Source organism: Alosa sapidissima, chromosome 10 (genome assembly GCF_018492685.1).
Source record: "Alosa sapidissima isolate fAloSap1 chromosome 10, fAloSap1.pri, whole genome shotgun sequence".
In the NCBI taxonomy this organism is placed as follows: Eukaryota; Metazoa; Chordata; class Actinopteri; order Clupeiformes; family Clupeidae; genus Alosa; species Alosa sapidissima.
The window spans coordinates 29,161,691-29,188,590 of NC_055966.1; the positions used below are offsets into that span (position 1 = coordinate 29,161,691).

Below are 26,900 nucleotides of genomic sequence, written 5' to 3' on the forward strand. Positions count from 1 at the left end.
GCCCAGGCTCCAAAAATGGCAACAAAAACACCCTGGTCCAGCCTGGACCATGAAACATAACAAACTGCTCCAGCCAATCACCGACGAGATGCGCATTCAGGAGAGTTTGAATTGCACGGGAGGGAGGGGGAGGGAGCGGCGAGCTAGCTCTCTGTTTTGAACGTCAACAGAAGTGACATTACCCAACATCGCTTAGAACACCTTTAATTGACATGGACATATCAATTCATCTTCAACTATGTTCCTCTTCATGCAATGGAGAATGTTTAGAGTGTGATTGTATGTAACCTCTGTAATGCTCGAAAGAAGACCATACTTGAAGATGGCTTGACAATGTCCAGCAAGGGTCAAAGTCAAAGATACATTAGCCATAAAACCTAAACCTTTAAAATAAATACTGTGGCAGCTGTGTTGTAACATTTGTCAGAAATAAAAACTACTTTCAGTTGATGGGTTGACCCAGAGTTTTTTGGTCTGATTGTCTTTTCTTGCCCCGTTATGGTAGCCTGGCTAACGTCAGACCTCATCTCATTGAGATGGGGTCTGGGAACTAGACATTCATTTTCTCGTATTTGAAACGTGGTTTACGAATGCCCAGAGCCGCTAATTGGGCACTACGAATGTCTATCAAATGCGTCTGTACATAGCTCATAACGGCTTCAGTGTGTCGTCATCGTCTTGCTGCCCTCCCTCCCTTCTGTGATTGGTTCCTTTGTTGAGGTGAAAACAAAGTCCATAGAATCCAGGCTGCCTAGTAGCGTGAATAAAATTGTGCGCGTAAGGCAGCATGGGAAAACCCAGGCTACCGTTATGGACTCTTTCCCAGAACGCACCTCAGTCTGTGGCCTATTTGGATGTGTTGAAAAAGGAGTTTGCAACTGCTGTTTTTTTATACAAGACTTTTTATTATATCTTATGATGTGTATATTTTGAGTAATCAAATTTGTTTCTACCCCTGGAGGCACAATGTGTACTAAGACCATGTATAATGTTTTAATGTCTGCATTGTTGCAACTTTGGTTTGTTGAAGTCAGTGCAATCATAACTGCAGTGTTGGTTATTTAAGACCTAAAAATAACTTACTAGGAACGTCAACTTCAATTTATGCCTTTCTCACCCTTTTCCCACAGCAATGTGTGTACATTCTGGTTGATTTGAATAAAACTATCTTCTGACATTTATGAGGGACTGTGCTTTTTGTTGAAATGACAAATGGCCTTCTAATATGCCAAATGATAGCCTGCTACTGTATGTTACCATCAAAATGAAAACAAACAATTCAATTTCATGTTGATGATTTATTTATTGGCATTAGCAAAAGTGTTAAACAAGTCAACATGCATTGGCACTTGTCCTGGGTAGGAAGGCCATTACCTAATGTGTTTATCAATTCACTGTTTAAATCCTGGAGCCGCAATCTGAACTGAGTCAGTCATATACGAAATTCAAACACAGACTTCTATTAATGTTTACAAAGGAAACATTTCACACCAGAACCAAACCCCAAACAAAATACAAAAATAAAAATAAAAAACACATTTGTATCCTTAAAGTTAACATTTGTATCCCTAGTTCTGGCATCTGCCTAACACACAGTATAAATATGTTTTTTCCCCTCACTCTTCTCAGTAGCATTTTAGACATTCTGGTTTTAAATTAAGTTATGACAAAATTTGGCAGCTTGAATGGCTTCACAAGATTGTACAGAAAATACTTGTATGGCAGAGAACAGTTTTAAAATTATATAACAGGCAGTCAAGAGTTTGAAGACAGGCCACCGGATAGTGGAGAAATTGGTGCACACGGACTCGCACGCCGTTGGGAAAACATGTAGCACACAGGTAAACACGCAATCTGCTCTGTCTGCTGTGCAAACGTCACCTGCTGCACAGGTGTACTCCTAGAGCCTAGAGAAAGCTGTAAGTGTGACTGTGTGCGCATTCATTCCGGCGGTGTACGTGTGTAGAAGGAGCGTGTTCATCTTTGTGTCATCTCCATTAGAAAATGCAGCACATTTTTTTGCCCTGTGCTATTCATTATTTAACTAGTCTTTAACTGGCGTTGGCAGTTTGCTCGTAACTGGGAGAAACATCAGACTTCAGGAACATTTAAATTTGGTAGTGTAGGCAGTACCCTCCCTGGAGCAGTTAAGCTGGTAGGAATGTAGATCTGTACATTAGGACAGAATAGTGTGTAACTGTGTGTGCGTTTGTGTCAGTTTGGATGAAATTGTCAACCCTGTATCTGTGTGCCTTGATCTAAACACTTGCAAAGTAAAATTGTCAAAAGAAATGACAGTGACCTGGAACTCATCTCTTGTCATGTGCTATTGTAATTCTTGTATCTGTCTTTCTTCCATGGGGTTCTTTTCTGTCCTCTCACACCCCTTTTCTGTCTCCAACTCTCTACTGTCTTTCTCTCGGAAGAGAACGGAGTGTGAGGAAAAAGGAAGGAGGAGAGGAGAGTAGAGAAGAGGAGAGAAAAGAACGGAAGCACTGAGCGGACAAACACTAAAAAGACGAATAATCAGGAGAAATCAGCTACTAGCTACAAAGGTTTGGATCACAGGTTACAGGACAGACACACACATGTACACTAAAGGGATTCTCATTCTCCTTGCGTATCAGGGTTAAGTAGAAGCAGAGTATTATTAGTAGTAGCATAGGGACAGGAGGCTGGAGAGAATTGGGAAGGGTGTTGGCTTTGCTATTAGGATGTCAGGAAATCTTGCTGTCCAGCAAAAGCAGACCGACAGTCTTTATCTGTAACCTGCTGGAGGAAGGACTAGAGTAGTCATTGCTTCTCCTCAAACAGATTCATTTTCACACTCTTTCACACTCACACTCACACTCTCGCACGCACACTCACACTCTCACACTCTTCCCCACCACCATTTTCCCCCCCACACTGTTAAAAATATTTGTTCTCCTTTCTCCGTAAATCAGTCTCTCTCCAGTTCCCCTCTCCTTTTTAATGCCCACGTGGTTCCCTCCTCCCTCTCTCTTCATCACCCCTCTTCTCACTTCATCTCTCACTTCCGCCCTTCCTCTTTCTCTCTCTCTATTTCTCTCTTTCTGTTTAGCTCCCTCCTGTGCAGAGTGTTTGAATAATGGATGAGCGTTAGAGAAGGGTCACAGAGAGAGAGAGAGAGAGAGAGAGAGAGAGAGAGAGATGGAGGGAGGGAGGGAGGAATAGAAGAGGAGGAGAGAAAAGGGGGAGGGAGGAAGGGAATGGTGTTTTTGCTGTGGTGTTTGTTTTTCTTCACTCTCACAAGTCATCCTTTCATTCTGCACACCTCCACCACCGTAAGATTTGGCTCAAGAGAAGAAGTGCACTGTTAAAGAGAAAGAAAGAAAAGAAGAAGGAAGGGAAAGAGATAGAGACAAACAGAGGGAGAATTGAGCATTAGAGAGATCCCATAAAACAAACAAGCAGACAGACGCCTGTTGTTCAGTTGTTCATCATGCACCCTACAGCTCAACGCCCTCCTCTTGCGTTTGAGCAGCGTAAACCACAGTGCTGTTTGTCTGATGTCTTCATCACCTATTGTATTTCAGCAGCGCAAACCACAGTGCTGTTTGTCTGATGTCTTCATCACCTATTGTATTTCAGCAGCGCAAACCACAGTGCTGTTTGTCTGTGGGGCTGCTGCGCTCAATGCTGCCCAGGACAGATGAATAATTGACCGGGCCAGGGCAGTGCCTGCTGCATTATTGACATGGTGAGGGGTGAGACTGGCTGCTCACATGGGCCAGGCTGCACGTCACGGGCTGCTGCTGCCGCCCTCTCATACACACTCACAATTAAACACTTAGGGCTGTGGGTTTGGTACTGATAGGGACAGAACATTTGTGTGGATACTAACAGTATGTGGAAAAAGGCATGCCTTTTATCTATTAGTAAATACACTATATTTTAGAACATTATGTATATTAGTATACTTACTAGTATACTTATTGGTAGGTATACTAACATATGTCCGCCTATATCTGTCTATCTATATGTCTGTCTCTCTGTATGTATCTGTATGTGTATCTATCTATCATCTATCAGTTTTTAGTTCAGTGTAAAATGTATGTTTGAAATGTTGGGTCCCACTCACTGCAGATGATTCCAACCAGGATGACTCCAATGACTCCCATGATTATCATCATCTAGAAGACAAAAAGCAATGTGTTAAGTGCAAGTCAGCTCTCTCTCCCTTGCACTCTCACTCACTCACACACACACACACACAGGGAGAGAGAGAGAGACGGTGATGGACTGAGAAGAATGATGGAGTGAGTACTTGAGCTGCATTAAGAGTAGAAACTGCATAGTCAGCAAAAGGTAAGAGACGGAGCTGGACCATCAGAGGCTGATGGATTCTCTGCCTGTCAGCGCAGTTGGTGGATTTAATCCCGTTGGCGTCAAAGATGTGCCAGGTTTTACCCGTCCCTCTGTCTTTCTCCACTTCATTCAAAACAAGAGACCAAGAAGTGATCGGTCAGGGCAAACGTGTGAATCACTTCCTGCATGTCCAGGAGACCTGATACAGCACAATCTCAGGTGAAACAGCACAGACACAATGTGCAGGGTCTCAGGCTAAACAGCCGAGCCAGTTTAGTGAGAATAGCACAGAAATGTCACTGGCATTATGAATGAATAGCATAAAAAAGAGGCTAACATCTCACATGTGTCAACTGTTCTTGTTCATTTGAATTTGTTAACCTGGCTGCACCAGAAATGTTCAGATGATTCAATACTGGTAATAATATGGCCTCAGACAAACATATTGTTAAAATAAATCCTTTGCAGACTTGGGACCAGTTCCATTGCTGTTAGAGCCATTTTTCTCCTGATAATCTGCATGTATGTGAAACGGAATGAGGATGTTGATAAGTAACCGATCCTCATAATGATCTAAAAAGCAGGGCATTTAATCTCTTTAATGGGATACAAAGCTTCCCTGTGGTGTTACATACTAATAACAGTCTTTGAAGCACCCATTTTAAACACGTGTCTACAGCTTTCCCCCTGAAGTGGCTTACGCTGCGAAACACTGCATAACAATTCGCTCCTATAGAGGACTCTTATCACATGTCCATTTGCTATGCTTCACTGCCATCGCGCTCGTCCCAAAGAACATCTGTATGGATAGGGCCTTCAACTGCTATCTATTGGACTGGAATTAGGGTCACACAACGCAGTGCTGCTGTTGTCCCCCCCCCCCCCTTCCATCTGCAGTAGAAGCCACACTGTTAAAGAATGAATAAAGTCATTAACACTGCTCTGTGCTCACTAACACAGAGTCATTAACACTGCTCTGTGCTCACTAACACAGAGTCATTAACACTGCTCTGTGCTCACTAACACATAGTCATTAACACTGCTCTGTGCTCACTAACACATACAGAGAGCCTTCCATCACATTAGCGTCTGTCTGCTTGAGTGGCCTTATACATGCTATCTATACTGGAAACACATACAGTATACTCTCTCTCTGTCTCTAACACACACACAGACATACTTTCTAACACACACACACACAGACATACTGTGCACTGAAATACTGCCATGTAAACCTTACACTGCCATATAAACCTTACATCTCACATACAGACACACACTATCACCTTGCTAGTCCCGTACACAAACCTTACACACACACACACACACACACTACTGTGCTCCAACTCTTTTTTTTCCCCTGTGTGACTCGCTCGCGTCCATCTGTTCGCCTGTTCTGCTCACCTTGCAGTTCTTCCACCAGTACTTGTTCTTGAGCTTGGCAGCGCAGCTCTCGAACTGTGAGGCGCCTGCCTGGAGTGCGTCCGCCCGGTCGTCCAGCTCCGACAGCTTCTGGTCCCGCTCCAGCACCTTGTCCACATTCACACGCATGATGTCCACCACCTGAGGGGCACACACGCCAGAGGTGAGGCCGGGGCAGATAGAGCAGGAGAGAGGACAGAGAGGGACGTGTTTCAGAGAGGTAAGAGCAGAAAGGGTCGATTTTGGTGGGGTAAGGGGACACAGAGGAGTGAGAGTGGAGAGAGGGGATGTGTAAGAATACCTAGAGGTGGAAACCCTGGAGACTTTAAGTCCAGGGACATATGGAGACGCGTTTCTTGGTGTTTTATGCCCCCAACGTTGTCTTCAAGGCAGCACTGTCTGGAAGGCACTAGGGTTAGGCATGGGTTAATGTTAGGGTTAGGGTTGGGGTTAGGTTTAGGATTAGGTGCCTAATGGTGCGCTGCCTGGAAGACGACGTTGGGGGCATAAAACACCATCTCCTGCGTGGCGACTCATCCAGAGACAGAGACTCAGAGACTGTATTGCATCCCTACCTTCTTGGGGTATACATAAGACTAGCACAACCACTGTTAGTCAGAATTTTTAGAGAACCTTGCTTGTTCACTTGTGACAGTTAACCTTTTCACTTGTATGCTAATAAAACTGGACGATCGGCGATAGATTGGACAAAGAAAGTCCACTCTAGTTCGTTTTTGTCCTGTTCTTGGTTGGATTTTTTATCCTTTTCCTGTTCTTCTGACTCACTGCTTCACCGCTGCTGAAGTTTGCTCAGGAGTAACCTGCCCATTCCCAGAAGGTGAGTCCTATCCGTATCTGAGGCAAAACTAGAAACGACTATACTATGTGTTGACTATAAGGAGTGGATTGCTTGTGAATGTCTCCTCACACTATAAGGCGTTGTGGGGTACGGAAAATACCTTTCCTCTCTCTCTCTCTGCCCATCTATAAAGTGTTGACACCGAGTCACAAGCACAACCTGCCTGTCAAAAGGCGAATAAAACAAAAACTGAATACACCCAAATCATGTACAGATGGGGTGGCAGATTTCAGGGTGCCACGTATAAACTGTGAAGAACCCAAAGCCTAACACAAAGTCAACTCTAGGGAGAGGAGCGGCTGTGCAAGCCTCCTCCTGGTGCAGTTGAGAACACCAATATGGCAATTGTCTATACATATCCTGCCCCTTACGCAGCAAAAAAGTCGACATGTGAATACATTGTGCCAATCGTGGTGTGTTGTGAATACATCATGCCAATCATATGTTGTGATCTCGCCGCTGGAGCAAGGTTGGTGTCGTGAAGCCTTGCGCACGCGCATTTCTGCCGAAATAGGTGCCCGATAAATGCCCAAAAAGCGTTACAATATGGCCGCCAAGTGGAGGGACTTGCCTAAAAGGACTTTGCAAATCGCAAAGTGAAGGCAGTCACAGCATATACAGACATGAGCAATCTCCACAATAAGCACTGCCTACGGGGATGCAGAGATCTGGACAGGACATAGTGAGGAGACGAGAGGGGAAAAGCAGATTCAGATCGGTTAGTGGAGATGGGTAGTTTTAAGAGTGGGGTACATCAGATTTTATAAGAGTAGCATATTTTGGAGAGGGTTGGGGTAAATTCAAGGGAGATTCAGTGGAAAGGAAGCGGGTGGGTTTAGGGGAAAGAGGCAGATTTGTGAGTTGACCGTAGGGATGATTCAGAGATGTGAGAGGTTTTTGAGATTAGAGAAATGTTCGTGTGTGCATCATGATTGAGTGAGAGGTGAGAGGGTGATGTTAAAGGGAAACTTGGCAGGATTTCCCCCTCTGCTGGAGAAATTGCGCATTATGCTATTTCAAACTGTGGGAAAAGGTAACGATAAAGCACATAGATTTGTTTACAAGCTAGTGAACGGTTAGCATAAGTTTGGCAGAACTATGTGGATGTTACAAGGTAAGAAACACGATTTAAAACGAGTTTCTTGTTTCTCACGTCTCTTTCCGGGACGGTAGTCTCAATGTTGCAAGGTTGGTTTTCCGCCTGCGGACGCTAGGCGCAGCGGGGAAAGTCACCATTTTCACCGGAACAGGTCATTTAACCATCCAAATGATTTCTAAAAGGGTTTATTACGTTGAAATAGTTGCCAAGTTCCCCTTTAAGACTAGGAGAGCTGATGTACATGTGTCTCATCTTTGAGTGATATAGAACCAGTTATGCAAGAGGAATGGTGTGGGTGGAGACAGGGAGAAGAGGAGGGTGCAGGGTGAGAAGAACAGAGAAGGAGGGAGATGACAGCAGCAAAGAGTGTGGACATGAATATATCAAACATGCACAAAAAATACACTGAGATGGGAGCTGTGGAGGTGAAACAGCCCCCCCCCCCCCCCCCCCCCACACACACACATATACAGAACAAATCAGCCCAGAGACACTGAACGGGTTTCTACACTTGAGAGTCAGGAGGAGAAAGTCTTCGGCGAGTCTGTATGTTGTGAGCAATTGCTCTGGTAACACACTGCTCTGCTGTGATGTCTCCTGTTCAAAGAGGACTCCAGGAGGGAGGTTTTCTCCACACACACAGCTCTTTCTAGCTGACCTCATTAGCGGTTCCCTTGCAGACATGCTCAGCTCATACAGGCTTGGTGTGTGCTGGGATCACACACGCATTCTGCTCATTAAGAAGACTTAATGAAGAAGATTCTAATAAGTAGAATTATGTTCATTCATCCACACCGATATAACCCAACGCAACTCCCCCCCCCCCCCCCTTACTCATGTATGTAGCCCAGATACACTTGCATTTACACACACACACACACAGCTGCATGCTCCATCCATCTCACCTCGTCCACTTGTTTCTGTGTATGCATTAGTCTCCGGTTGCTGGTGGTGTTGGGGGGAGGTTCGGGAGCTCCATCGGCGCCAGGGGCAGCAGCAGCATCAGGGGCAGACCTGCACGAATGGTGGCGACCGGCGCGCACAATTAAGACATAGCACCATTTCACCTCGGAAGGCGCTGGGGATTTGAATGGTATTTTGCTTTGCAGTGGTCTCTGTCATTTTGAGGCACAGTGGCGCCATTTCAAAGCAATGCGTTCTTGTGCCATTGGCGATCCAAACAGAGTGTGATTTTTTTTATTACACTCTCAAGCTGTACATAATCTGTACCCCCAAAGCATTCCTTCTAGACCATCAGTCCGTTCTGATGTGGCTCTGGTACAGATCTCGGCAATTGTCAAATGTGAGTAGATGACCATAACACAAGTAGTAAGGATATCAGCACAGAAGAATAAACTAATGGCATAGACTGTGCGTTAATGCAAATCAACATTGTTATAGTAGGCCTGCGACTTTTCAGAGCCGGATTGACGATTGTCGAAGAGTAATCTATAATTAAATTTGCTTTAGGTTTCCTAATCCTTAATTCTAACACTATGTCATAAGGAACTGGGTATTTTAATTTGATTAATTTGGTATGAAGAAAGCAATCATTATATTGGGAGTGATATTTGTATTGAAAGAGACTTTCAGAGAAAGAGATCATTTCTAATGCTGAGAATGCAGATGAAAAAGCTTCGCAACTCCCTGAGGGGTGTTCCGTGTATCAATAGGCTACCCCGTAAAGCTGTCACTAGGTGCCATACAGCAAATGGGCTCTATCGCAATTCACATGGAAATATGGATCTGTCGTAGCCTACAATAAATGATATAACACCATGTTAATTTTCCCATCAAACTATAATAGATTAGTGAGAAAACCCGAACGTATAATGGCCATCACAACACGACTGTCAGTAGCCTAAATCGCCTTAACTTAAAGATAATAATACAAAAACCCTGAATAAAATAAAAAAATAAAACGTAATGACAATAACATTGATTAACCAGTTGTGTTTGAATAATAAAAAGAAAGTCAAACTACTTACATTTTAGGCTGAGTTTAATGTGACCGCTTTAGTGATGGCGAGATCAACGCTGGAAGCAGGCGGAAGATACAGTAGATGGGGGAAGGGTCTGAGTAGGGTTGGCTACTATATAATATAATAATGATAAGGGTAAAACAGGTTTCCCAAAGGGCATGGACCGAACTAGTGGGTCTATTGTCCGATGACAACAGAAATTCAAGAGATAAGAAAAAAAGTGTGTGGGTTCAGTTTAAATCTATTTATGCGTTGATTTGTCTCAACGCAGAGCTTTTGCCTGTCGAGTCTTCGGTGGAGTGCCGCATAACCAAAGCACGCGTATAGGGCAGTAATTCAACCACACTGGAAGAGCGTAAGGGGGTGTGCCTATAGCCTTGGCTACTGCATACTGACCTATATAGAGGGGGTAAGACTCCAGTTGTCTTCAGGTGTTAGGCCAGGCTAATCCCTGAAACTGGCAGTTTAAAATAAATCCAAAACGTGCCAGAGAATATCAATTAAGTCAATCAGTATCGCAACAGCAGCAAAATGCTTTTTTCAGAAAGAACCGTTTCAATCTAAATATTCCGTCTGATAAAAACCTGCTAACAAGCCATTTTTACGATTTCCCCCGCAACTAGGCTACATTCGTCCATGGACGTGTGTGCTACTGCCTGTGTGACCGTTTTCTTTAGCGCGTAGTGATGTGGTGCTTTTAGATTTCGCTCACAGCGAAAGCTTTCCACCCCCTCACCAGCTACACACAGCGACGATACTGCAGTATAGATTGAGTTGATAGTGCTGAGTCGTCCTTTTTGCTCCCGCGAATTTTAAAGGACACCAAGGCAACTGCTGATTTGGCATTCACTTCGGACAAGCCCGTGGTGGTTGCATCGTAACATAACACTAGAGTCGGTTGCTATGGTAACGTGTCTGGGTACCACAGGAACATTAAGAGCCCATTTCCCATTTTTTTGCAGTGGGGTTTATGCATATGCAGCTTTATGCATACCTGCCAACTCAGAAGGGCTGAGCAGGTCAAAATATATTGATAGATACTTTATTCATCCCCATGGGGAAATTCAAATGCTAGGTCCACTTTCAGATTTGTTGCAAATAGCTACATGTGGCCTTGGAAAGGTCTGCGCTCCATCATCATAGTGCATGTGCAGATGCATTTGCATCATCATTTCAAATTGATGCAAATGTTTCTAAGTGGAAGATAGGGGTCTATAGAACAATTTTGGTTTGAGGGCCAAGCAAGCTGATCAAGAAATTACTCTCCAATTATAGCTTGCATTTCCCATTTAATGTTTTTTTAGGATTTATGCCAAAGGGTTTACAATCAGTACATTTTTGTCTCTAAATAATGAAGGGCAAACTGATTCTACCACAGCAATCATATTTCCTGAAATGACATGAGGCATGTCCCACCTTCTCATTATTATGCAGCCCATAGCAATACATTGGCTGTTGGCAAATTATGGCTGACAACAATACCATATATTTTCTAAAAGCTTATACAATCAACATTCAAAGTAAAAACATTTTAACATGTCCCATCCACTATTATTTTTAAAGCCCATGTACATTATGCTAAGGGGAAAAAAAGAATACATAAAAAAAACAGTTGAGAGGTCCCACTCACAGGCCCAAAGGTATTGGCTGTGTACACCCTTATTGATAATGCCCAATGCAATATGCAGTACATTGGTAGCAAAGTGATGGGGAGGGTGGGACATGTCTAAACTTATTTCATGATATGCTGAGGGAATATGCTTTCAGAAAAGGTATGGTTTAGGGGACCTGTCATTCCCCCTCTCTATCAATCTCGCATAAAATCGACGATAGTCTCACTCCAGACTAAGGGTGTTTCATCATATCATGACAGCTACAAACTAGATGTACTGCAGAGCGGTACAAAATATGACCGCCGCCCAGTCCAGCACATTTTTTCCACAAAAATAAATCACGCTGAAAGGCCTATATGATTCTAACTGTCTCACTAAATTGCATTATCCACACTCAATTCTCACTGGTTTCTGCTAGACAACAAGTACCAAAACATGATTAGTTCATAGATTTCACATGTAAAATTAATTTTATACAACCCCACCCCCATCTTGCCTGTTCATAATTCTGAGAAATTCTTGAATTGTGTGCATGTGTGCGTGTACACGTTTATGTTTATGTGTGTGGGTGTGTGTGTGCTTACGCATGTGCATGCATGCATACATATGTCTACTGTGTGAGTATGTGTCATACGTATGATTACTGTGAATGTATGTGTGTGCGTGTGCATCTGTTTATGCACGTGTGCACATGGAATGGGTTAACATGACCCCTGGAGGCAAACATACGGAAAAAATTGGTCATCCTAGGCCCTACGGTTCTCAAGATATTAACAGAAAACTGTCTGCCCTACCCTCCTTTCGGAGGGTCCAGTACAGCGGGGGGGGGGGCTACAGATCAAAACGAAAACCGATGGTTCCATGCTATCCATGTGGGGTTACATGCCCACCAAGTTTCGTGAACCCCGGTCTTTCAGTGTCCCAGGAATCCTTGTTGCTTGTCGCTATACATGAAATAAGTGGTAATGGGATGGGTTGACATGTCCCCTTAAGACCAACATACAAAAAAAAAGGTGGACCTCCTAGGCCCTACGGTTCTCGAGATATTCACAGAAAACTGTCTCCAGCCACCTACAGGCCAGTTGGTGTATAGTAACAAATTAATTTATTTATTGTGTGGCCCCCCATGAACGGAATTCGACAAAACTTGGCGTGCATTCAGAGGGTGTCGTAATGATCCTACACCTCCAATTTCGTGCAGTTTTGACTATGTTAGGTCACAGATACCTGCGATTACAACACCTCATTTTTACTTTTTTGTGTTTAACTAGGTGGCGCTATACATGAAATGAGTGGTTATGGAATGGGTTGACATGGCCCCTTGAGATCAACATACAAAAAAAAATGGTCCTCCTAAACCTTACGGTTCTCGAGATATTCACAGAAAACTGTGTCTGCCCTACCCTCCTTTCGGGGGGTGCAGTCCAGCGGGGGGGCTACAGATCAAAACGAAAAACGATGGTTCCATGCTATCCATATGGGGTTACATGCCCACCAAGTTTCGTCTACCCCGGTCTTTCATTGTCCCTGGAATCCTTGACGGAAATTTGGACATGTGCGGCAGTCATAAATATTGAACAAGCCCATGGAAGAAAGACAAACCAATGTTGTTTCTTTCATTTACCCCCAAAACTTTATTGGGATATGAGAACAAACACAAAAAAGATTGTTTTAGTTCTTGTAGCCACATCTGGGTCTGCGACCACGAGCACGCTCGAATTTCCTGCCTTTGGAGAGGATGTAGGGCCTGTGGGGAAAAGGAGAGGGGGGGTGAAGAGAGAGCGGTTATGTTGGGACGCATACACCTCCATACTGATTACATAACAAGGTGGAATAAATTTGATCTGTACTAGAGCTTGTATAAACAACTGTGTAAACGTTTTAAGAAAACAAGCATTTGTCTGGAGGCCAAACTCACTTGGTGTGGCTGTGAGGAGTTCCAGGGGCTCTTCCGAAGTGCCTGTACACCTCTCTACCCTTACGGGGACCTGGGAGGACGGAACAATTGCATTTGTTAAAACACTGGACCCTGACTGCCAAGAGTTGATGATCACATAGATAAATAAAAACACTGAAGCTATTGATGCCTTTAGATCGGCCGGTCAGATTTTTTGGTCATTTGAATAAAGATAAGGATACCCTGGATTGTGACATCTGGTTTTATTTTACAATTATCCAATTCCAAATCATTAATGGCCTGGCTAACTCCTGAATTCAGGAACAGTGCCAAAAACCTTAAGTTCTGAATATAGCACACCAACACGCACGCCTTACCAATTACACCAATTAGTATGGACAGTCAAGAAAAGCCTTTAAATGAGTGCAGAGCATTTTGCTTTAAATCTGAATTGTAAACACTAAAAAGAAACCAGACACGGAAGCTCCAACCATTAAACTGAACCATCTACAGCCTCCAACATAACCTCAGCTACTCATTTATAAATGGTAAACAATTTCAGCAGAAGTTGTGATTAACTTTGTGATGCAATTTCAACACTAAGTTGTGATGAAATGGATAGCTAGAAAGCATCATCTATATCTCAGATTGACTGTGGACTGCACCATTTCAGCCACTGACCACAGTCAACGCCTTAATAGCATCTAAAGTTGATTTAAAGCATCAGTGCAGTTCTTCAACCACAGTTAAACAACAAAGAGGCATACAACTGGTGACTTGCATACAATTTTTAAAATCCCTCAATCTTCTACTGTCCTTATTGCTTAGTTGTGTATTTTATATTATATACTTTTAATTACTTTAATTACTTTTTCCTGGGTATCTATCTATCTATCTATCTATCTATCTGATTGTTTTATAGTTCACTGTTTACTATAGAAAATTTGATTTGCCCAAGATCAGGCCCTGTACGTCACCATCAAGCCAGGTACATAGAAACGCCATAGGTGTTTGTTGGTGGTGGTGGTGTCTGATGCCATGGCAACCATATTTCATTGTTTCTCAAACTCTCCACTTCCCCTGTACACACTACAACCCCAACGTTTTTAAATATACGACCCTGCAAATCCTATGCATCTAGCTTAACGTGGACAGGACCTAAGAGGCAACGGCGTCCTTTCCGCAGGTACTCACCTGAGAGCAGCACGGTGCCCTGGCCCTTGGGGGCGGCCAGAGCCAGCTGGTCAAAGGTCATGATCTTGCCACCAGCCTTCAGGATCCTGCGGCGAGCGCCATCGGTCACCCTCAGAGCACAGACCTGCGAGGAAAGAGAGGGCGTTAGGTCAGACTCAACACTGCATAGGCATATCTAAAAACCAAAAACACACAGTGGACCTCAACCGGCACTGTGCTTAAGTCTTCAAAATTAAATAATTCCACACACATTCAAACCAATACACTAATGACCGAACACACCTGCAAGACAAATTATACTTCTGCTACAGGATTTCACTGCATCCTCCAAAAATTACAGGACAAAAAGGGGATACACTTCTGGGGGCAGTTGCACAAAACACATTAAGTTTTTCCCCTTAAGTATGATCCTTAAGGCTCAACTACTCCTTGGGCAAAGGATTTATTTGAGCAGGTTGCACAGAATACCTTAAATGGTTTCTTAGTTAAGGAACTTGTCCAAAATAATACCAAGCTGTGTGCACATATTGTCTAAAACCGGATAGCGATTAACACGTTACAAATCTGAGTATAACTTACTTTGACAAGATTGACAGGCAAACATGGCGCACCTTTGAGCAGTGACATTCATTTCATGATGTTACCATAGTTATTAATGCGCCCATCAATAGCTAATGTTAACAATAAGTAAATCAACTGGTACGTTCAACATACATAGTTGTACCTAGCTTGCTAGTAACTTATGCAGTTAGTCAGCAACCCACCAAACAGAGTAGCCTAAAGGTTAATGATCTCAATCTTACCTTAATAATTTACGGTATTAAGTAAATCCTGATATAGACTGAGCAGAATACTAGCTAGCTAGATATTATCCTGAGTCATCAGTGCACCAAAACAAACTTTTTGTTAACGTTTTGCCTGGCGAACTGAACGGAAGCTCATTGTAGGCTAACAATTAGGGCATCCGACTTAATTATGTTACCACTATGTAAACCACATAACAATATAAGGCATGTTTCTGATAGGCCTATTTAATAGAGGAGTAAGGATATTAGCAGAAAAGTTTTATTTTCAATTGTCAAGAGGTCAAAAATTGTCACAGGTCCCAGAGGTTTTTCCCCTTATTTAGGCAGGTCATTTGTGCAACGGTTTAAAGGATTTCTTACAAGACAAGGAGAAAACCTTAAATACTTAAGGGAAAATGTGAAGGAAACCTTACAGAAAATACTTAAGGGTGTTTGTGCAACTGATTTTATTTTAAGGGGGTCTTAAGTCAAGATTAAGGGGAAACCTTCTTAACTTAAGGTGTTTTGCGCAACCCGTTGCTTGTGAGCAAAACCCCACGCCTGGACCTGCATCAGCATGACTGCCCTGTCAATACAACGGATTCTGAGCAACAAGACCTTGCTAAACTAAGACCTCTGAGAAAACGGTCATTACAAGTGCCAACACATGCAAGATCTGCGTGTGCTGCCAATTACATGTAACGCTAGCAAGATCAACCCAGCACCATCATATGCACACTTTGCTGGAGGGGCCATTTGACCAACATTAAATACATGACCTGAGCAATAATCTAATAACCCTTTACACAAACTACCATTTTCTCCACTCTAATCCAGTAAGGGTAAAAACAAGTCCTCAATCATAGGCACTCAATTGACAGACAAGATCTCTTAGCGATTTCAGATGCTTCTACAAAACACCAGTCTCCAGTTCCACTCCCACCTCCATACCTTCAGTTTGGGGATATCATGGATCCTGATGTCATCAGTGATCGTTCCCACACAAACGGCGGTCAGGTTCTCACGGCCTGGCAGCTTCATCTGACGGATCTGAAGAAACAAACAACCCACCCTTGTCACCACACTAAAAAACTACCAGTATCTGAGCAAATTCAACCCACAATCTTAAAATATGAGCAATCAAAACAAAAGGGCTTTTAAATAATGAGCCTGACACATTTTCATAAGTAAAAGGAAGCAGCAGTAAGCTGTGGGGCTAGGCTGAAGCAGTGATTGGTCAGACAACAGACTACTCACCAGACGGGCCAGGGAGAGGGGAGGCCTGTTGGTCTTACTCATGAAGAGTCTCCTCAGGATGACCTTGTTGAAGGGAGCATCAGTACGGCGAGCCAAGAATCTGTACAGCTACATTACATACACACAGTTAGGACTACAACACAGTCGTATTGAGAGTTCAGGCAAGAGTGTTGCTTGCCTCATACACGCACTTACAACCACAGTCACACAACAATTTACTCACACACTCATGCAGTCATGGCAAAGACAAAAGTGTGCGCACATAATTTACAACATGTTTCAGCCCACTAGACACACAGTAGAACAAACTATATAGATAGATAAATACTTTATTGATCCCCAGGGGAAATTCAAGAAATTAATATTGAATGATATGAACAATAGCTCCTTCAATACCACAGATGACATGGTCCCATACATGACAACAACGAGTGACTTTTCAAAACCATTTATGCCAACATCAAGAATTAACATGCATAAATCCAACACAATTCACCCACCTTGACCAGGAGCCTCAGGTAGATATCCTGGCTTCTAGGCTCCTTCCTGTGAACCTTGCGGTCCTTGTTGTGCCTGATGTCAACTCCCTGCGTAGGAAAAGCAGTTCAGATTTTAAGAAACAAAATTAGATTTTACACGTCACAGAAATAAACACTGTATATCCGCTGAAACCACTTATTACACCTACCAACGTAAAACGTTAAGCACTCGAACATAGGCCGTGGGCTAACATAACGTTAACCAAAAGTGATGGCTAGTAAGCCAAGTAGTTCAGACCCACGTTAGCTAACGCTAGGCAAGCAAGACTCCATTAAACACTCTTTCGTAACGGTAACGCTATACGTTTATAAACTGGCCACTCAAACTAAGTTTTATACGCTGTTCAGATCTACACGGATATCCCACTACCCATTCTAATACAGCTCCACCACATACTATGCTGCCAGCACACAACACGAGTTTACTTTAGCCTAGCGTTAGGTAGCATATTTAGCATGCAATTTGCAATGTAGCCGATTTATTTACGTGGGACAACTATGAGTGCCCTATCAATTTAATGTCACAGACACGGCAAAACCCTCGCACTTCCGAATGTGGAGGAAAGGCAGAACGTTTAAGCTTTTTGTCTGAATCTTTAACTTGGTAAGCCGGTGAACGCGATGGATGAAGTAGCCTAGACTGCCGCGTAATATTCTGTCAAAATGCACAGTTTCACCATAATACGTCCTTAAATTAAACCCAAAGACACCAACACGTTCCCAACATCTTTGTTAAGCAGCAAAAATGCGTAAAATACATCAGATGGCAATGGATTTTACAATCATATAATGACGAATAGATGTATTGCAATGCCTACCATCTTGGACTCGAAGTGAAAAGGGAAAAGGAAGGGCTTCGGTCTCGCGATAAAGAATACAGCGAGATCACAGAGGCCACTTGTATCACGTGTTGTTCTAACGCTTCTGCGATTGGCCAAAGGTTTATATGCTTCCGGTGTGCTTCTAGAGATGCTAAAAACCAGCTGGGGTTTGGAATAAGTACGTGTCACTTCACAGCTGTACAGCAAAACTAATCGAAAATGGGAAGAGGTTATGTTGTTGAGGCTGTAGTGGAGAAATATTTCTCCAGTTTAGAGGCTGGCAGTGCAGCCTTTACTACTGGCTTATTAATTGGTCAGTCCTCACCCCAAAGAGACTATGTGGTACTGCCTACTAAGACGCCGCAGAGAGGGACTGAAAGCAGTAGCGGCGCACTGGACGATGTTGATATCGAGTGGGTGACTGAGCATGCAAAACAGGTATCAAGAATGCTACCTGGTGGTCTGTCTGTGCTTGGTGTGTTCATGATCGTTCTTCCAGAGCTGTCTAAAGAAGCCATGAATACCCTGCGAAAGTTAGTTTTCGCAGTTGACAAGTACTTAACTAAAGGAACGCTTTGGGATGGCACAGATGAAGATGTCACGGAGAGGGTCGCCCTTCAGATCTGCTCCAAAACCCGTAAAGTCGTTTGCAAAACGTTCGATGTGAAAGATCCAAAGAGCTCAGCTAAACCAGCAGATTGGAAGTACCAGAGTGGCGTGTCTTCCAGCTGGCCAGTAGTGACATGCTCCGTTAGACTGGACCTTCGTCTCCCAGTATTGGACAGGTCTTCAGAGGAAAAGCACAAGAGTATTAAGGAAGGACTCCAGCGGTGGGCCAAGCGAATCATAGCCAGCACCATTCTCATCAATGGCAAAGTCATGGCCCCGGAGGCAGAGCTGGTGGCTGGACAGAAGAGAAACCCTAAACTCGGCCAGCAGAAATTCCAGGCGCAAGTCCTCCTCCCTCCTATGGAGACCCAGTTGGAGTCGAGCGTGTGTGTGGCAGCCCAGCCCAGTCCCTCTGTGGTGATCAGAGGCCAGGTGTCCTGCAGGGCCTACGTCCACTCCAATAAGCCAAAAGCCGGCCAGGCCATGGAGGCCATTAAGAGGGACATCGTGAACACTGTGTCCTGTCGGGTGGACATGCTCTTCGACGACCTCTACATGGATCAGGCCGAAGACCGAGGGGCCGCAGAGGGACAGCAGTGTTTGCCCCTCAGAGTGTTTGCCCCTGTGCCCGAGGCAGGTTTCTGTGTGTGCGACTACATGTTTCCCGACGAGAGTGTGGCCGAGGTGGCCGAGCACCTCCAGGAGATGCTGGACTGCAGCGTCACGGAGGAGAGCATCTGCTCTGGCCTGGAGGTCAGTCACGTAGAGCCCTCCACACCAGCACCAGCACCCGCACCCACACACGGCACAGGCATCCACCAGGAGGATACGCCTCCACACCTACAGACGGAGGCCCCTAAAGACGTCCCCAAAAAACAGAAGAACTTTGGCTACTTTGTCGGGGTGGTCGTGGCTGGCGGAGTAGCAGTCTTGGCAGCTGTGACCTCCCTGCTTTATCTTGGAGAATAACCATGTGATGGGACTCATAGACATGCGCTTCGAGGACACATGGCCAATGGAATGACACAGAATCATTAAAATCAATTTGGATTTAGTTAATTCAAGATTCAAAGTTGGTTACACTTTCAGTTCTGTTTATGTCATGCCTACTCTGTTGAGGTCTAATATGAACTGTGCTCGTTTTGTGTTGCTGCTGTGGGACTTAGTAATGTAGGGTAAGAAATTAAATAAATGAATTTATATTTCTGTGTGCCTCCCACTTACCCACTTGTTTTTAAAATCTCTGGGCAGTCTCTCTTGAGCTTATACTTAAGATATAAAACTGTATGTGACTGATGAAAGAACAGAGCAGAGGTGAAGTGTCTATGGATGGGGTTAATCAAAGTCCAAGTTCGGCTGATAATGGGGTTAATCAAAGTCATACAGGTAAAAAATCTATGACTTGTGAGTTTATTGACCTTTATTAAATTTAACAAAGCACTCTGACATCTCAATACACTAGCACACAAACAGCAAACATGGTCACTTATACAGGAAATATATTATCTGGGATTTGTAAAGTACAATTCAACTTTGATTGTGGGCAGCCTTAAGTCTTTGTACAGATGGCTTAGGCTGTTTTATAGATCCAGGTAGTAAAGACAATTACGCATTTTTATTTGCAGTTTAAAAATATTTGAATGATAAACAGATTTAACATCAATTTAATTGAAAATACCTCTTTAATGCATGAACATCATCCTGTATGTTTATTTATGGTCTAGTGGTCTTTCAGGAGATACGTTTGGTCCCTCTGTCTTGTGTTATTTTTCAAAAGCTCTAGGAGGAGGAACTAGGCTCCGAGTCACTTTTAAGCTGGCGAAAATGACAAAGAAAAACTGTCCATGTAAGAGCAACGCCTCCCACAAACACTGTGCGTGCCACGGGCGGGACCAGAGAGAAATTCACAGCCTGAGAGAAGGAAACAAGCATAACAGATTAAATGTATAATAATATGATGTGGCTAATTAGAAAAATAGTCATTTGTTATTGGGTGATTGTGATTATAAGGCTACCTGCATTGTAGACCAGTAGACCACTCCAGTCTGGAAGAGAAGAGAAGATTTGGCTCACATTCACACGGATGCACTATGGACACCTCAGCCTTACATATTAACATTCAATTCAAATCAAGTTTCGATTTCGATACATGACATGTAGCCTACTGCCTGTGTTCTAGTCAGTGCTCTTAACTCCAAACTGTAGCTTTAGCTTCGTTTTGTAGCTGGGTGGTGTGTACACTGTGCAAATGGCCGTCTGATTGTGTTTTGTCAGTTCACAGAGCTTAGCTTACCTTATAGGAGGTCCAGAATTTATTTCTCCAGTCTTCAAAAGGATCCTCTTTCCCTTCAAGTGCACTGAGGCCTGTGGGGAGCAAGCGCATTAATTATGTTCCGAAATGTCTCATAGCCTTATCAGTGTTGCATATATTGTTGAATATAGGGGATGCATATATTAACAAATGATTAAGGTTTGTGAGATGTTTTGCTCATGTGTTATATTGGGGATTATTGTGTAAAAACCTGGCTGATGAGGACATATGAAGAATGCACTGATGGTGGTGTATTGGGGATTGTTGTGTAGGACATATAGCAGCTGTTTGATGAGGACATACCTATGAAGAATGCACTGATGGTGGCAGGGGCTGCGACTAGTTGATCCACCACCACTTTAAGGGTCACTCGCTTGACTCCGCCCCCTGGCCACATCCTCTCCAATGCCCTCAGCCAGTGGTAATTGAAGTTGGCATGGAAACAGAACCCAACCAGTGCCACTCGAGCAGTCTGACTCCAGTTGATGCCAGACACAGGGGCATCGCGAGACACGGTTCCTGTCTCACGGTCCCCTGCTACAGCGCGCTGTCCCTGCGGGCTGCTGGCGGGCACCTGCTGTCCTCCCAGCATGCATTGATGAATGAGGTCGGCGGAGGCAAACAGAGCCGTGTAGCCCGTGATGTTACTGAGGTACGGGTGGGATCTGAACAAAGCCCAGGCTCTGCTCATGATGTCTGCTTACAGAAAGAGTCAAAAGAAATTATTCAGTAGCCTTTTTTGATGAATTCTAAGATGGTCAATTCTAGCATTTGGTTAATGGACAGAAAAAAATGAGACAAAACAAATTACCCTTACCGACTGTGTTCAGACAGGGCAACACGTGTAGAAAATCTGATTTTTCTCCTATTGGGCCTGAGGAAGTCAGGGGTGGGCCTTCACAGTTTTCAGCCAATGAGTGTGGAGACCTTACCAGCTGAGTGATATGTTGATCAAAGTTCTAAGGGGCCAAGGCAGGCCAAAGCATGTCAGATAAGGTATAAGCTGTTAATGTAGGAAGCTGAGAAATATACAGCTGGTCAGCTGCCTATGAACAAGCTGTTCAAATGGGTCTCAGGGACACAGTAACTGCTTTTAGGTCAAATAATCTAACAGTGGCATTCTGCAACAAACTGTCACTCAAGTAAAACTGAATACATTTTATATCAACAGACATAATGTAGGCTACACTACGACTGTGTTAACTGCTGTGATATTAAAGCAGTATTGAGTGATTGATTATTAGATTATTAAGAGTGTTACATAGAAGGATACACGATTCATGATACAAGGCATCAGCATACTCTTAATAAACACATTACACTGATAAAACACCTGTGCAACTCACCGATAAAACACCTGCGTGACACCATGTGTGACAGTGTGCCAACAGTCATTCACACAAGCTCACACACACTTGTGTACACGCTCACAGTCACACACACATCCAGAGTGTCTCATAGAGGAAGATGTTATGTGTTTATTGGTGGCTGCTCCTTCAGGTCAAGGCAGCTGTGTGAGCACATGTGTGTTCTGGGTAAATATAGTGCACCAGAGGCCACTCCTCGCTCCTTGGGTTACCGACTGCCCTCTGTCATTCACTCCATGGCCACATGAGGGCGCACCATGGGGGATTGGAGGCAAGCAAAAACAATGCCTCAATGGGTTTATCTTAGGGTTTTCAACCAGAGGCCCACTGGTGGTCTGTGAAAGAATTGCAGGTGGCCTCTGCCATTGTGCATTATATGATTAAATGATGCGGTTTCTGTAGAAATAATTTTCTATTCAGCAGTGGTTCTCAGGTTGCTTCCTCAGTCAGAAGGTGGTACGGTCACAACCAGCCCTGTTCTATAACACATTTACAAGACACTGGTGTGTCTAGCCTTTTGTTCTAGCCATGCATGAAATATCTCTTTGAATATCTCTAGAACAATATTAGTCTGAACAAGTGTGCACACACTGCTGTAAATGTTTTTTCCCCCTCATAAATATGAATCATTTGGTCCCAGAGCAAATGATTGTAGCTGATGGTGACATTTGGTCGGAGTCTTACCAGCTGCTGCTGAAGGGATGTGGCATCAAATGACATATATCTTTTGTAACTGGAATGAGCTATATATACATGATATATATGAATAGTCTTTAATTAAACTTCTTACAGTTGATTTGAGAAGGTGAAGAACAGATGTCTTCATTGCATGAAGAAATAATAATCCCAGGTTGGAGGTAAATCTGTGGTCTGGCGACCTTTCTGCCTGTGACAGGTCTGCTTTGTGACGTTGATGAGACTTTCATCTCAACAGCTCCTCTGAGGCGATACAAAGCTAATTCTCCACCACATCCTTGCACAGATGGGACTTGTGGCGTGACACCGGGGCAATTTGTGTGTAGCAACTGGGTGAGCTCTCCGGTGGGAGAATGCGCTAATTAGGGCCAGAGTTTAAGTTGATCAATTAAGGACTCGTTATTGCCGTTAACATCTCGACTGGTGCGCTTCAGAGCACCTCTGTTTAACAAGCGGTCTTTAGAACTCTGACAATGCAGTGGCTGCCCACTCGTGTATGGCCAGTTGACTTCCCTTTAATTGCCACCTTTTCTGCCTTAACCTCCTCTCCCACTTCCCCTGTCACCCGCCACCATTGTGAGCTCCAGTCTTTATTGAAGCACAGTCCACAGAGAGGTCCTTCCATTAACCATCAATAACACCCCCCACTCCCAACCAAGACCACCCCTACCTCTCATTCTCCCTCTCTCTCCTCTCATATTCACCATTCTGTTTCTCCTGTCTCTCTCTCTCTTTCTCTCCTGTCATTCTCTCTCTGTCACTTGCGTTCATTGACATTGCTTGATGCCTCCATCCAGCCATGCATGCATCCATACACACAGATAGGAAAGGTGGATGAGCATTTTCTCTTTTTTACATGAGAATAAAGTTTTTTATCTTGAGCTGAACTGGAACAAGTTCTTGTAGACTGAATGATTTGGGCATTTTAACAGGACAGCATCCCTCTGGGCAAGAAACACAGGATACAGTCAACACGGGTAAGTTATTTTAAGAAATATGTGTGCATGTGCAATGTAAATATAAAATACATTATATTGTATTGTGTTGGCAACAGGCATTTTGCTTGAACTTTTGTCTTGACTGGGATTGGATTGGCTTCAGCATTTCCCTTAGAGACCCTTGCCTACAAATGTACCTGCCTAGTATTGTGTTGCTGCATGCTGAATCATAATGCAGAATATGTCCACATCTGTATGTTTACATATAGGAGACAAGAACATAACTAACTTTGCATATTTTAAAGTGGGATGCATGCATCAGAATAGATATAATAAGCATATTGCTAGCATCATTTTGTGCCAATTCTTAGATGAACTAAGAATTATCATTTTTTTTATCCGGTGTAAATCCATATTTAATGATACATAATGCTGGAAACACACACACACACACACACACACACACACACACACACACACACACACTCACACATAAGCTGGACATTTTAATAGAGCTTATCATAATGTAATTAAAAAAAAAAAACACTTTAATCAAGCACCCTTCAGTGAAAACATGCTTATGCTGCTATCAAGTCATGCTATCCGACTAGCTTGTGTAGGTGTTGGCTGACAACTATTAAGCAGCTGTCACTCCAAACTCCCAACTTTGGAAATGGCATTTGAAACATTTCAATTGAAATATATTTCATTATAAACATATTTGCCACACTTGAATTCTTGGTCATCTTACACACGTGCACATACCCACTGCATAAGGTCAGGCACATCTTTTCTTCCTGTCTTTTCTAACAGACCTCTTTTTTGACCCCTTGACAGCCATGCGTTCATACCGCAGTATGAACTTTGATCCTGCCATTGAGCATGGGGGGCCCTGGGGCCGTGACCTTTTCACCTTTGTGACCTCGGCAGCATGTCACATGATGCGGACTCTGCAGAAGCCTCGGAAGAACCGACCTTCCAAAAGACAGGTCAACCACCGCAGGTTCCTCCACAACATGATCCAAAGGTAAAGATATACTAAGGACAGGAAGAGAGAAGGGGAGAGGTACATGGGAGACATCTCACCTTAAGTCCAACTTGCCTCTTTGATGTAGAATGTTAGTTTAGATGAAACGTTCATGAACTCATTACTTAAGGCCTATACGACATTAGTGCTGTGGAATGCGCTCACTTCACAGGAAGTTACAAGATGTGCACTCTTCACAGGAAGTTTGCTGACATTGAAGCAGCCAATCACCAGCTGTCCTCTGCCCTGTTTTCTTCATCAAACAACCAGTCAGATTCCCTTTCTCCTTCCCAGCCAACCAATAACCACTCACCTGAAGCATCCAAAGCAGGTACTGTCCACCCCATTTCTCAAAATAATTTCTCAAAATAATTTCATAAAACTAATTTCAGGGACTGAGCTTTTTATGTGTTCTTTATATCCACCAGACATCTCAGTTTCCTCACCACAGAGAGGAGATGGTGTCAGTCACCCCGAGACAGCTGCTGACCTGTGGGTCCTGGATACTCACACTGACGCTACAGAAGAGGAGACAGTCCTTCCAGACCATCCCCCTGGCATTCACTATAGCAGCCAAAGTCTGACAGCCCCTCATTGTACTACAACTGCAGGTGGAACTATGTCACGTGACCAAACACTCACAGACTGCCAGCCATCAGATCACACCTTAGCACATCCGTCCGACACATCCTGTGAAGATACCCACTGTGATTCTGCTTTGACTGGTCTAGGTAGTTCGCCCCACTTGACAAACATGCTAGAGGTGGATGACCTCTCCCAGTGGCTGGACAGCACAAGTAACTTTCAGAGTACAAGTTCACGTCCACTCACCCCCAAATCTCCAGACGTGTCAGAAGAGCTTCTTCTTCAGCCCAGCCTGGACGGGGCGATGTGTGACTTTGGGTCATCCTCGCCGAACATCCCTCCCCTCTCTCTGAACACCTGGGATTTTGGGATCCAGATGTTCACAGGCTCAGATCGGACCCCCAATCAACAGCCCAGCCTATACCCTGGTGACCTTCAGATGGACATCAGTGGCAACCTGGACCTCTTTGACTCTGAGGAGGAGAGAAGTGACCAACAGGATGCCCAAGACTCACAGATCACCATGGCAACTCCCTGGAGTTCTTATTTTGATAGAGGGTCACCCTTCAGGGTCCAAGATGGCGGCACAATTCCAAGTACTCAGAGCAATGGCTGCATTATAAAGCAACAAGTCAGCATTTATGGGGTACAAGATGAAGACTCATACTTAACCACTGGGAGTAACAGTAGCGCTCACACAGCTGACATCTTTAAAGGTGAGGAGACACAGAAACGAGACCTCCAGAGGGCCAGTCTGACCCATGACCCTGAGGACAGGTCTGATAACCTCTATGGTGCCAGAGGCATGGACATCACCAGACCCAGGGGCCCTCTGCATCACTTAAACTATTTGCTGACATGTGGAGAGGGTACAGAAGGCTATGAAGGTGAGCCAGAGAAAAGACATCTCCCATATAAAGAGCTTCACGTGGACCACCATGATGGCTACCATCCTTTCAGTGATACCCAAGATCAAGGCTACAACTATGATGAAATCTGCTCTTCTCGAAATGTAACCATCAAAGACCAGGGGGCAACCCTGAGCTCAAGTCTGAGCAGCCTCCCTGGTGAGGAATTCTGGGTAGACAAGCCCAAAGAGGCCTCAAAACCACCTCCAGGCACCAGGGCTACTACGCTGGCTGAACCATACAATTCAGACAGTCAATCACTTTCACAGTCAAGAGACGAAGTTTCAACACAGTGGGACTACATTACGGGCTGTGTAGAAGTCCCGTCCGGCTTAAGGTCAGCTGTGCCAGGTGACGTCCCTCAGCCACAACACACGGCCACAGAGGCAAGTGCTACATGCATTCAAGTAGCGGGATATCCTTCTTGTTCTGAACACCTCCACAGATCAGGGGCATCGGCTGCACTGGCCATCTCACTCACAGACTCTGCTCATGGTCCCCTCCCAGGTGTGCAGAGCTTGTGCCTGCAGAATGACCACGCCTCTTTGTGGTCCAGCAGCTGTTCTCTTCATTGTTCAACTCCCTTTGTGGGTGTGGCAGTGTCATTCCCCGCCCCTCCACCACAGCCACGGCCCTGTCAGGTTGCAACCCCACCCCTCAAT

The 26,900-nt window shown here is 44.1% G+C and overlaps 4 protein-coding genes across 4 annotated transcripts; 1 reads left to right on the top strand and 3 right to left on the bottom strand.

The window, feature by feature from the left end:
• Nucleotides 1-1,283: 1,283 nt before the first annotated feature.
• zgc:92912 (uncharacterized protein LOC436805 homolog) lies at nucleotides 1,284-10,456 on the bottom strand. Its single transcript, XM_042108279.1, has 5 exons — nucleotides 9,698-10,456; nucleotides 8,615-8,723; nucleotides 5,734-5,892; nucleotides 4,103-4,154; nucleotides 1,284-3,334 (listed from the first exon to the last, which is right to left on the bottom strand). Coding segments are annotated over exons 1-5 (339 nt in total). The 5' UTR covers nucleotides 9,700-10,456; the 3' UTR covers nucleotides 1,284-3,317.
• A 2,462-nt stretch (nucleotides 10,457-12,918) lies between these two features.
• On the bottom strand, nucleotides 12,919-17,885 carry rpl18 (ribosomal protein L18). The gene is made up of 7 exons (XM_042105932.1): nucleotides 17,795-17,885; nucleotides 16,938-17,024; nucleotides 16,438-16,545; nucleotides 16,132-16,230; nucleotides 14,396-14,519; nucleotides 13,223-13,292; nucleotides 12,919-13,051 (listed from the first exon to the last, which is right to left on the bottom strand). Exons 1-7 carry the CDS (start codon nucleotides 17,795-17,797, stop codon nucleotides 12,976-12,978), a joined length of 567 nt encoding a protein of 188 aa, XP_041961866.1. The 5' UTR covers nucleotides 17,798-17,885; the 3' UTR covers nucleotides 12,919-12,975.
• Nucleotides 17,886-17,923: 38 nt separating this feature from the next.
• On the top strand, nucleotides 17,924-19,612 carry odr4 (odr-4 GPCR localization factor homolog). The gene has a single exon (XM_042105930.1). The coding sequence runs from the start codon at nucleotides 18,017-18,019 to the stop codon at nucleotides 19,373-19,375; it is 1,359 nt and encodes a 452-aa protein (XP_041961864.1). The 5' UTR covers nucleotides 17,924-18,016; the 3' UTR covers nucleotides 19,376-19,612.
• A 101-nt stretch (nucleotides 19,613-19,713) lies between these two features.
• si:ch211-120k19.1 (uncharacterized protein LOC563199 homolog) lies at nucleotides 19,714-22,161 on the bottom strand. Its single transcript, XM_042105931.1, has 6 exons — nucleotides 22,064-22,161; nucleotides 21,535-21,676; nucleotides 21,021-21,413; nucleotides 20,700-20,770; nucleotides 20,422-20,451; nucleotides 19,714-20,317 (listed from the first exon to the last, which is right to left on the bottom strand). Exons 3-6 carry the CDS (start codon nucleotides 21,406-21,408, stop codon nucleotides 20,186-20,188), a joined length of 621 nt encoding a protein of 206 aa, XP_041961865.1. The 5' UTR covers nucleotides 21,409-21,413; nucleotides 21,535-21,676; nucleotides 22,064-22,161; the 3' UTR covers nucleotides 19,714-20,185.
• Between the last annotated feature and the right edge of the window lie 4,739 nt (nucleotides 22,162-26,900).

What these genes read in the sequence shown, in the direction of transcription:
- zgc:92912 (XM_042108279.1), bottom strand. An exon ending in CACAGAAACAAGTGGACGAG is followed by an intron (nt 5,893 to 8,614) that starts GTGAGATGGATG and finishes TGTGCCCCTCAG; the next exon opens with GTGGTGGACATCATGCGTGT. An exon ending in ACTGGTGGAAGAACTGCAAG is followed by an intron (nt 4,155 to 5,733) that starts GTGAGCAGAACA and finishes TTTGTCTTCTAG; the next exon opens with ATGATGATAATCATGGGAGT.
- rpl18 (XM_042105932.1), bottom strand. An exon ending in CCCTCTCCCTGGCCCGTCTG is followed by an intron (nt 16,231 to 16,437) that starts GTGAGTAGTCTG and finishes TTGTTTCTTCAG; the next exon opens with ATCCGTCAGATGAAGCTGCC. An exon ending in ACTCCTCACAGCCACACCAA is followed by an intron (nt 13,052 to 13,222) that starts GTGAGTTTGGCC and finishes TTTTCCCCACAG; the next exon opens with GCCCTACATCCTCTCCAAAG.
- odr4 (XM_042105930.1), top strand. Translation starts at nt 18,017, where the DNA reads ATGGGAAGAGGTTATGTTGTTGAGGCTGTAGTGGAGAAATATTTCTCC.
- si:ch211-120k19.1 (XM_042105931.1), bottom strand. Translation starts at nt 21,408, where the DNA reads ATGAGCAGAGCCTGGGCTTTGTTCAGATCCCACCCGTACCTCAGTAAC. An exon ending in AATTCTGGACCTCCTATAAG is followed by an intron (nt 20,452 to 20,699) that starts GTAAGCTAAGCT and finishes CTTCTCTTCCAG; the next exon opens with ACTGGAGTGGTCTACTGGTC. An exon ending in TCTACTGGTCTACAATGCAG is followed by an intron (nt 20,318 to 20,421) that starts GTAGCCTTATAA and finishes TCCTTCTCTCAG; the next exon opens with GCTGTGAATTTCTCTCTGGT.